Raw genomic sequence first — 11,455 nt, forward strand, 5'->3', positions numbered from 1 at the left:
TGGAGGTGTCATGGGCCTATCAATGAAACACCATTGAAGCAGGGTGCCCACCTAATGACCCCAATGAAGTGACTACCCCTCTCCCACTCAAGACACAAGACCACAGGCATGTGCTAAAAGCTCAACTTATAACTGCTGCCTTAGTTTGTGTTGATGCTTGGCCCCAAGTATGCAAGAGAAACACAGGGCTCATAGCCTGTAGGCACATTATGCAAACTAAGCTCTCGCAAGGTCAATGCTCAGTCACAATCGCTGATGAATGTGTCAAGCAAACATGATAAGGAGCATACAATGTCATGATCAGCATGTGACAGGGGTACTCCAAATGTTTAGTATTGCACTCTTGCAAAGTTGGGGGACTTGCGAGATATGCATTTTAAAAATGATGATAAAAAATTAAACAGGGACAAGACAACATGAAATTTTGCATGTTTATTTAAAAACATACTTACAAGATTCACATATCTTTTTACAGTCATATTATGTTACAGTACAACATATGAAACTACATTGTAAATGTCATGTTAGTCCTACAATGTTATAATTGTCACTGACATTATATCCTTTCATTACACCATCTATCCATGGGAAACACAACATTTTATTTCAGTTTTTGGGAATACAAAAGGGAAATGTTTATTGATGTGTTATGATAATACAATATATGATACAAATATGGCTGTGTCGCCATGAAGTGATGTCACATCCACAAGGACGCGTCACAAAGTAATGCACATGTAGTGGCAACAAATGGTTAACCTGTTCCAGTACTGATTTTGTTGCTGTAGTGTTACATTTGCACAAACGTCATCCTTATTATGCAAACTAAAATATTTATTTTTAGACTTCTGGTGGAACCGAATGAGATGAAAACGCCATTAACCTTGATATGAAACTGTAACATTCTCAACACCATGGCTGACTCAATTTCAACTGGCCTTGAATCAATTTATTTACATCATCGTTAAAAGCAGAGCTGGACAACATACGCCAATGTCTTAATAGATTTTAGTTTGAGTAAATAACTCTTGTCCCTGAAAAAATGCCCTTGTCCCCTCTAAAACTTCTAAGTAATCCAATAAATGACTTTTTGTCTTTATCCTTCTTTTATCACATTACTGAAATGTACAGGCGCTGCCAAACCCAACGCACCAGAGGCCGACTATCTCCTGAGTCCTCCATATCTGCTATGCATTAAAGTACTGGATGATGTGACACTTTATTGTATCTTTCCCTGCAGTGATATTTGAGATGGAGGCAAAGGATGCAGCAAGTCAAGGATGGAACCAAAACCCACATGTCTTTCCTATACGCATCATCACAGGGGCCTCACAAGTTGGAGTCGGTCTCTGAGACGGGATAGTAGCCATTTTTAGTCATGGGGGCTTCTCCCTCGGGCGCAAAGATGGCCAGTAACCTCTCCTGCTCCCTCTTGGTTTTGGGTAAGGTGTCAGATGGTGTGATGAGCAACTGGATGCGCTGCAGATAAATAAACGTTCAAGTCAAGTCCGGGTTCAGAGGGGTTGGGGACAAGTACACAGGGAGGCTGATTAAAGACCAAACAGACAAACACAGATCCTTGAATTCAAGACACCGAGTTAATCATATGATAAGATAACAGATAACAGCTCTCCCCTCACTTAACGACATTAAACTGCTCTATAGGGATAAAGACTTACCTCTCTGAGTGTCCCTTGGGTGGTACTGATCTTGTACACCATCCAAAGTGGAATGCAGACCATGGAGGAGAGAGCAAGTAGCCAGCCAATGGCGTAGCCCCACCATGGGTACACATACTCATTGTTGTACTTCAGGGGGGTATATTTGATGAGAGAGAAGGCGAATGTACCCTGCAGGAAACAAAAAGGAGAGGAGAGGAGACCTCAGTTGCCGTCAGCCTTTGTCATTTTTGGAAAGCCTCGATACTTAATTAGTTTGTTGATACTCACAATGCACGTGGCCGGGGTGAGGAACAACCAACAGTACTTGATGTAAGGTCCTGGGCGGTAGCCAATCATGTCCTCAATGTTATCATAGAAGCGATCTGCACCTGGAAAAACACAGTAAAGACATTTCTGTCTGTGTCGCTGAATGTCTCCTAACAATTAGGAAACATACTCTAGAGTGTGTCACCAGAAAACACTCGTGAAAAATACTTTTCCATTTTCACCAGTGAAAGACAGCCTTTCATGTTGGAGGACAGCTTACCATAGACCCATGCGATGCAGACAGTCTCAAAGATGGACATGAAGAGGAGACACATGCCACTGGCTGCGTAGTAATCAAAAAGCTGGAATACATACATGCCTCCCTACGAAGAGAGAGAGATAAAGCAGTCCAAATTACATCACTAAAACATACCTCTTATAGTACAATTAATTTGTTTCAAGACAAATATGGGAGATTATTTAAAGGTGGAGTGCAGTATTTTTCAGCCCAGACCCTATTTTCTCATGTTTTTGTGTTTAAGTGACAGCAGTTTTTGAAACTGGTTGCATATTGTGCAGCACGCTGCAATGTAACCCCTCGGGACATCGACAATGTTCATCCACTAGAAGTGCTTGTTTTTGCCACTGATAGGCTCAGATTGTTATTTAACCTGTCTGACAACATTATGGAAAGGATCCTTACCAAGAAAGACCTTTTTGTTTAACCAGAAATAGCTCCAAACTGCTATCGCCAAACCTACCAGACCCCATTTAAATAACAGTAATTTTTATTTGTGTAAAACACACTACAGAAACAAAATAAAACTTACAAAACCATATAGGTTCATCTTTCCACTAATCCGACAATCACCAGCTCTGGTTTGGGTGAAATAAACCTTTAATTCACCCAGTTTGATGTAAAAATATGCTGCCTCTATACACACTAAAATTACTGTTTATTTAAATGGAGTCTGGTGAGTTGGACTACGTCAAGTGTGGGGCTGTTTCTAGCTAAATAAAAACAAAAGGTCTATCTCTGTAGGGATCCTTGCCGTAAGTAGTCAGACACTTAGAACAATAATCGGACCCTGTCAGTGGCAAAAACAGAGTCTGTTGGGTTGGCAGTGGTGATTTGGGGCTGTTTCTGGTTAGATAGAAAGGATCTTACACTATTACAAAAACGTCTATCTCTGTGTGGATGCTTCCCATAAATTGTCAGGCACTTAGATAATAATCTGAGCCTGTCAGTGGAAAAAAAAAGCACTTTTTGTTGACGGTGCACAAATGCCTGCAGGAATTACACTGCAGCCTGTTTCACTGCTACACAATACTGGACCAATTTCAGGAATTCTTGTCTCCATCAGTCACTTAGGCATAAGAACATTGGAAAATAGGGTGCAAGTTGAAAAATATTAACATTATCCTTTAAATACTAGAAAAGAAGTTTGGAGCAAGTTCATTTAATGCATAATACTAAAAATACAAATGATAAAGATGAATCTACCCTTCTAATGTAAATATTTAAAGATATACAAGTTTGCCAAAGAGATTTGAAATGCTGAAGCCTACAACTGGAGACTTCAGACATTTTTAAGACTTACCTGAGACATGTTGCACAAAAACTTGCTCGTACTTACAAAATGATGACTTGTTGACACCTCTGCAGAGCATTCATGTTTCCAGCTGTGCAGAGGTGAAACTATGTCAACTACAGTAGGTTGTGCTCTGTAAGAGCTATTTCAGCAGAACAAGGCATCCTTTCCTGGATTACCCCTAAAAGGCCATAAGGCGCAACCCCCCCAGCATCAACTTGATTTGGAGTGTATGTGTGTGTGTGTGTGTGTGTGTGTGTGTGAGAATCTAATTTTTAGAGGACGTGTTAAATGAATATCTAAATATAGGTCATTTTCTTTTACTATAAAAGCTGTTATTGCCCTTCAACATATCATGAAAACAAATGTCTTATGTTTGCAGATGTCTGTGTGCATGCATCTCTATGTGTGGTCCCAGCATGTGACCCCCTACCTCCATCAGCATGATGAGGCCCATAAAGAAGGAGAAGAAGACCACAGCCAACAGGAAGAGCTCCCTGCGGTTTTTCCGTCTGAACACAGCAGGGTACATATCGACTATAGCCGTCACGAGGCTCTCGACGCACACAAACTGATGGGAGGGAGCGCAGAGGTGTGAGGAGGAGAAGGGGGAGAGAGGGGAACACAGAAAATGAATTGAACTCTTTTTGTTTGTCAGATACAATGATGAAAGACCTGCCCTACCGACTCATGTAACGCTTGCTTAGTGGGACTTTGAGTGACACTTCCAAGACACCAGATGTGGAGAAAGTATTCAGATGCTTAACTTAAAGGGACAGTTCATCCCAAAATCAAAAACACATATTTTTCCTCTTACCTGTAGTGCTATTTATCAATCTAGATTTTTTTGGTGTGAGTTGCTGAGTGTTGGAGATATCAGCCATAGAGATGTCTGCCTTCTCTTCAGTATAATGGAACTAGATGGCACTCAGCTTGTGGTGCTCAAAGCACCAAAAAATACATTTGAAAAACTCAACAGCAATGTCTCTTTACAGAAACCATGACCCGGTTACTCAAGATAATCCACAGAACCTGTTATGAGCAGTTTCATGTAGGAACTATTTTCTTTTTTACAGAACTACATGCTTCCTTCTGTGTGGTGATACAGTTGGTGGGTGTAATTTGGTAGAAAGAAAATAGTTACTACATGAAACTGCTCACAACAAGATCTGCGGATTATTGTGAGTAACTGTGTCATGGTTTTTGAAAAGAGACATTGCTGTTGGGTTTATCAAATATATTTTTTGGCACTTTGAGCACCACAAGCCGAGTGCCATCCAGTTCCATTATATTGGAGAGAAGGCAGACATCTATATGGTCGGTATCTCCAACATTCAGCAACTCACACCAAAACAATCTAGATTGATAAACAGCACTATAGGTAAGAGGAAAGAATAATAATAAAAAAAAAACTCAATGCAGAAAACCTATTCAATCAATCAAAATAATTAAAATAATTTGAAAGAAATGCAGCAAATCTTTATACTTGTGGAACCATGAAATGTTTTGCATGAAAAATGACTGAAATGAATAAATAGTCAAAATAGCTGCTGGTTGATCAATTGACTAATCGATACGATACGATACGATGTGATACAATACTATATACTTTATTGTTGCTGTAGGGAAATTTGTCTTTGGCTTAAGTACTGTGCACATTGCCTGCTTCTACAAAAAATCAACAAACAAAAACACATAATCATGTCAGCTGCACTTGTATTTTTAAATATGTTTTGTGTGAAAAATGTAATGTATAAAGTAAGTAAAGTTATGTATGTGTAAAAAGTTCAATGATTCCCCTGAAGTGTAGTGGAGTGGAAGTAGAAAGTGGCTTGACATTGAAATACTCAAGTAAAGTACAAGTACCTCAGATATGTACATAAATATAATACTTGAGTAAATGTACTTAGTTACAGTCCACCGATGCAAGCCACACACGACCAAATAAAATGTATCCAACAAGTCTTTAAAATGAAGTTTTAAAGTGTTCTAAAAAATTTTTTTTCTCAAGACAAAGTCAAATCACACAGTATTTGTTCAGCACTCAGTGTCACTGTGGAAAACAAAATGTACTGATTAACTAGAGGAACCTACCTGGCTGTCAAGCCCCAGGAAAACAATCATGATGAAGAAGAGGGCGGCCCACAGGGGAGAGAAAGGCATCATGCTCACAGCGCGGGGGTACGCTATGAAGGCCAGCCCAGGACCTACAGACACGAGTTAAACAGTAAACCAGAAGACATATAAACAGATTGTTTTTGCTATTCTGTTGCTGTTTCTTTTCCTCTCAGCATTGAACGCAGCATGAGAAAGCCTCACCAGACTCTGCCACTTCTGAGATAGGAACATTCTGTTCAAAGGACATGAAACCCAGGATGGAGAAGATTGCAAAGCCTGCCACAAAACTGGTGCCGCTGTTCAGGAAGCACAACGCCAGGCAGTCTCTGCAACACACAGCAGATTATTCATAGAAGAACAAATGCACTGTGGGAGATTGATTTCAGCATCGTCAAGCTCCACATTCACACAGGTGATCACATAAATCACACCAGATGATGAGGCTGATGTTAATGATTACAAAATTTCATGGACTAATTAGGATTTTAGCTCCAAAATTAGACTTTTTGTTTCATTTTCTGTTATGGAAATTAACTCCTGCTTATTAAAGCATGTAAACAAGTAGGCATATAAACTGGAAACATACCTGTAACAGTTATTGTTGTATTTATTGTAGCTCCCCAGAGCGGTCAGCGACCCCAAACAGATGGCGTATGAGAAGAAGATCTGGGTGCCAGCATCCATCCACACCTTACACAAAAGATAAATAACTATAATAAACCACTGAAACTAAAGTGACGCTAAATCATACACATACAGTACTTAGGTTGATGTATATACACACAGACGTGCCATGTGATGTTTATATAATGCACAGGAATTCACGTGCTGAGTGTTAGCATTCATAATCATTGACTCATGTAGTTGCACAATAAACTGTCCATTGATGGTCTTGTTAGTGTCAACACTGGTTAACGAACCAAGCTTCCGTAAATACATAGAGTCATGGGTGTAGATTCTGGGGGGGGGGACATCCCTCTCAGTTTTTCGAACATGTGCATTGTTTCCTCCTGATGAAAACACAAAATTGGTGGAAATCTAAACAAACTGGCACTAAGCTATGCCGCTGGAGGGGATGTGGAGAAATCATGGTTGACCATGCCCATAGTTTTTGGTCTTGTCCCTCTTTTCAGACTTTCTGGAAGACTTAAACTTTGGGTTTTAGTATTACAACCATGTTCACATCCCTTTATGTTGGACATATCCCTGATGAACTAAGTAAAGATGATACCTGTTCACTAAAGATCTTGTTAGCAGCAAGTAAAAAGGCTATTACAGTTTACTAGTTCCAGAAAAACTACCCACTGCTAGCCGTTTTGTTAATACTGTTAAACACTTACATCTTCTAGAACAGATGACCTACTCCATACGACTCCAAAAAGAATCGGAAGAAAAATGGTGTAGAAAATGGTGTGTTTATTTAGCCAATGAGACAGCTCTCACATGATTATTGTATGTACCTTTTGTGATGTCCTACATTGAATTAGAAAACTCTGCCTTGACTTTTTAAACATCCCATGACCTCATATTTGACTTCTTGCTAGTTTGAGTCCAGCAGACCCTAAAGATAAAGCTCTGTTGTCCTCCCAGTGAGGGGAAGAGCCTGGTTAAGTGTCTGTCTGTGACTCAGCCCTGGTAGAGTTTGTATTTTCAGTCCCGGTGGTGTCCTGACCCTGCATTTAGTCCCTGCAGGGCCTGCCTCTTTCATGGAGAGCAGATGGACGCAGCAGAAACTAAGCTCCCCAGCAGAGAACCATGGGATACCTGCACCTGGTGCGCCCCCTCGCCCACAGGGATCACCAAATCTTCCAAAGGCCCTCATTGGGAATTTGTGGTTTTACGTAATGTTATTGGATGTGGATGGCTTTTGCGTGACATCGTGGTACCTGAGGGTCCGACAGTCTTCCCAGGTCTGGATAAAGGTAGAACTGGATGCCGATCCCCGCACCAGGCAGGGTGAGCCCTCGGATCAACAGCACAATCAGCATCACATAGGGGAAGGTCGCAGTGAAGTAGACCACCTATATAGACACATGCATACAGCGACGTTAGATAGGCAAACAAGTAAAATAAACATGCCAAAATAGAAAAAACAAATACCAGATGTCATCCTTAAAGAGCCCCAGAACCGTCTTTGGTAGAACAAAAATACATAAATAAAAAGGGTCACGGGGTCACCCACCTTTCCTGTGGATTTCACCCCCTTCCAGATGCAGAAGTAGCACATGACCCAGGCGATGAGCAGACACAGGGCCAGGTCCCAGTTCAGTGAGCCCATGTGGTCAAGGCCTGGGGAAATCCTCAATGCTCTCCTCCTGCGGGGACAAGGACAGAAACACAGAGACGATACATCCTTGCCATTTCCACAACAGTAACATATCACCAAAAGGAAGTTTAACAGTCTGAAAACTCACTCCCAGAATTCAATGACCGGAGAGGTGGCATTTAGGTCAAGCGTTTGGTTGACTGAGGTGTTTCTCCTCTGGAACTCTACACAGTTTTCTGAGGAAGAAAAAAACAAAAAAATGTAGAAATTCGTACACGTATCGGAGGTACTTCTGATGTATTTTGGAGTGCTTTTGTTACCTGTGTTCCAGGTGTTGTTGCAGGACGACCACGGCAGCTCCCAGGAGAAGGAGAAGGACAGGTAGAAAATCCCCCAAGCCAGAACAATGATGTAGTAGAAGTTCAACAGTGTCACGATCACCTGGGTGCCATAGCCAAGACCTGGAGAATAATCGATAAAAAATAGATTATCATAAGATATTGAAGGTCCAAGAAATATTTCACCAATGCAAAAATCTCCAAAGTATTTTCGTCCCCCTACCAATTTCCAACTTCCAACTATCCAAATGGCCTATACCTTTCCAGGATCCCACACCAGCTTACTACCTACCTTCAAACAACGGACTGATTTTTCTCCAGCAGGTGATGCCCCCTTCGCTGGTGTACTGGCCCAGGGCCGTCTCCAGGAAGAAGACGGGAACTCCACAGGTGAACAGGAAGATGAGGTATGGGATGAGGAATGCACCTGAGTTGAGAAAGAGCAAAGGATTCAGTTGGGTTACTTCTACTTCCTGTTGGTGGTCCTGTGTTTTAGAGGCCCGACGATAATGGTTGACTGTCTTTGTTTAGGTGTTGTCTTGTTCACTGGTACCATATGTTGAGTAACGTTCGTCTTAAATGCCTATTTCCTATTTCTATCTATGCACGGACGCAAACACCATGTCTTCAGTCTTTTGAAGGACAAATACAAAGGCAGAAAGATTCATTCGTTCTCTTAGGGGAAAAACGAGAGCGTCTAGAGGACATGGGATCAGAGCTAAAATCTAAACACAACCCAGGAACTTCTTGCTCTGCTACACCCAAACACAAGCGGCAGCTCCAATAGTTACAGTCAATCTGCTCAATTATGGCAAAATGCTCCAAAAGTCCATGCTGAGTCACCTGTGTGTTGAGTATCCCCCAGAAAGTGTAACATTACATAATAATGATTCAACTCTCCCTCCTTCCCTTGACCCCTCTCTTACATACTTAGATTACCTATTACCAATTGCATATTATCTTTTACATGCTTGTTTGTCAGCAACTTAAAAAGCTGCTACTGTTGGCACCAGATTGTCTTTAAATAACTTGTATTCATACCAGACCTAAGGTAAAAGTCCACCACACAATATGTAAGAACCATGCAAGGTCAAGAGTAGATGATGTGGTATTACATGCGCTAGAATTAATAATTTTATTGATGAGATGAAAGAATACATGCCTGAACACAAACTGAATCCATCTGAAGTCATATATCAAGAACTCAAGTCAATGGTGAAGTGGTAGTTGATGAGGTGGGTGTACCACTAGGTAGATGGGTAGGTTACAGAGGAGGCAGTGGGTATATTCTCCTATATATTCCAATGGCTTATTGGCTGATAGGTGGGTATACTGTTAAAGGCCAGAAAAAGAGGTGGGTACACCCTGTATACCTGCGTAGACCCTGCGTTACACCACTGGCTACAAGGCTTGAAGTACCCAGAGAAGACCTTCTTTAATGCTCTTTTCTTCTAGATTTGGGCCCGAGCCACTGCCACTCTCTTTCGTCATTTAGTGTTAACATCCCGTCGGGTGGCCGAGGACGTTTGGCGAGCTCAGATTTCCGCCTCTCCGCAGGGACAGCTGCTGTGAGCGAGGAGCAACAACAGCTGCCTGACCCCTCTTGGCCCTGAACCCTGACCCTGCGACCCCCATGGAGGGAGAAAGAGAGAAAGAGAGGCGTCCAATTATACTCCTACGCAAGCATGCCCAAAAGGAAATATGCTCTGGGGTCTGATTTGGTTAACTGTGAGTAATGTTTTTAACTTCTTTCACCTGAGCTCAGGTTGGGTTTTGACTCAGGTGTTGTGTGATGACATATTTGTGGGTTTGCATCTGCTTCCTCTGTTTCAAATTTCATGTAGGTTGAGTGGAATAGTGCCCTAGAGCAGTATCAAATTATTTGAGCACGAGCCTGATACACTAAACTATGTTTACTCCCTATGCAAATCTTGGTGTTCTACATTCTGGGTCCACCTTCAGTCGGGGCCTACAATGGCAGAGGAGAGGAACTCACATCAGCTCCGTCCTCCATCCACCCACTCTTCCTCCACTTACCTCCTCCGTTCTTGTAGCAGAGGTAAGGGAAGCGCCACATGTTGCCCAAGCCAATGATGGAGCCAGCAACAGACAGAATGAACTCTATCTTGTTGCTCCACTGGCCCCGCTCCTCCATCTTCTCCTCCGAGGGGGGCTTCTGGGCCTTGGCTCCACTGGTGCCATTGGGCATACCCACTTTGGCAGTGTCTCCTACAAAACAGGACAGAGACAAGAAGAAGACAATCACAGCATGTTATAGATGTGGGTGGTTACCTGAGCTGGAGTTGCTTTCCCTGCCCCCAATAAAGGTCAATATGCCCTGAGGGAAGGCACCACAGACATCAAACAGCTCCAGCTGAGTGGGTAACAATGTGGCTTTGCAATGTATCTTTAGGATCTGAATGTGTAAACAGAGCGTCTAAAGGTATTTGACACTTGGACTGAATGCTTTTAAGACCTTTCTGAGATCATTTTAAACCAAATTTAAGATTTATTTTTGGACAAATTATCTTTTTCTTATTGAAGGATTGCAGACACGCATTAAGGTAAACTGTATATGTGTCAGAGGTAGGAATTAAAGTGAGTTAGGTTAATCTACATCTTGCTAACAGTAAGTACAAGTACAAAGTAAAAAGGCAGTTTGACTCATTTTGACAATGGATAATTACATGAAATGTTTGTGGCAATCGAGACTTCACAAATTCAAGTTTAAGACTATTTAAAGCCTTATATTTATAAAATGTAAGACTTTTTAAGGACCTGCAGCTGCCTTGTTAAAATTGTATAAATGTTAAGTACAATATTAAAGGAAAGGAGCATGCACTGTCAGTTTTATTTACTCTGAGAAACAAGAAATTGACTTGAAAACATATATAAAAAGAATAAAATTTGAGCTTTTTTATACATTATAAAATGAGTCCATTTTAGTTAAGAGCAATGTATTTTTTAAACTTAACAGAATTACATCAAATCAATTTAAATTGCAGTGAAAGTTTGCAGATAATCAATGTACATTTATAACTCACCTTTCATTGCAGCGTCACTGGATCTCCTGTGTGTCTCGAGGCTGCAGCAGACTCTCTCTGGAGGTTTATCTGCAAATGCTCAGGTTTTGAGATTTTAACAGGACTGGACAGGAGCAAAGGGGCGGGAGTTTGTAATGCTAAACTCAGGCCAGCCTCTTTCTTTCTTTCC

General features: G+C 41.4%; 1 protein-coding gene across 2 annotated transcripts; it reads right to left on the bottom strand.

The window, feature by feature from the left end:
- Positions 1-417: 417 nt before the first annotated feature.
- LOC117249515 (sodium- and chloride-dependent GABA transporter 2-like) lies at positions 418-11,349 on the bottom strand. 2 transcript variants are annotated; one of them, XM_033615221.2, is made up of 15 exons: positions 11,287-11,349; positions 10,280-10,471; positions 8,535-8,669; positions 8,225-8,365; positions 8,053-8,140; positions 7,821-7,953; positions 7,525-7,659; positions 6,225-6,328; positions 5,840-5,964; positions 5,615-5,727; positions 3,954-4,091; positions 2,209-2,311; positions 1,950-2,050; positions 1,680-1,850; positions 418-1,479 (listed from the first exon to the last, which is right to left on the bottom strand). In XM_033615221.2, the coding sequence occupies exons 1-15, from the start codon at positions 11,291-11,293 to the stop codon at positions 1,330-1,332; spliced, it is 1,836 nt and encodes a 611-aa protein (XP_033471112.1). In that variant the 5' UTR covers positions 11,294-11,349; the 3' UTR covers positions 418-1,329. The 2 variants fall into 2 exon arrangements, with proteins under 2 accessions (XP_033471112.1, XP_033471111.1); XM_033615220.2 differs by having other exon boundaries at positions 8,053-8,365.
- Positions 11,350-11,455: the final 106 nt, after the last annotated feature.

Source organism: Epinephelus lanceolatus, chromosome 23 (genome assembly GCF_041903045.1).
Source record: "Epinephelus lanceolatus isolate andai-2023 chromosome 23, ASM4190304v1, whole genome shotgun sequence".
NCBI lineage: Eukaryota > Metazoa > Chordata > Actinopteri > Perciformes > Serranidae > Epinephelus > Epinephelus lanceolatus.

Bases quoted from the DNA above. Each gene is read 5' to 3' on its own strand.
- LOC117249515 (XM_033615220.2), bottom strand. The intron at 7,660-7,820 runs GTGGGTGACCCC...GTGTCTATATAG, and splicing joins GGGTGAAATCCACAGGAAAG to GTGGTCTACTTCACTGCGAC. The intron at 2,312-3,953 runs GTAGGGGGTCAC...CTCTCTTCGTAG, and splicing joins GCCTCATCATGCTGATGGAG to GGAGGCATGTATGTATTCCA.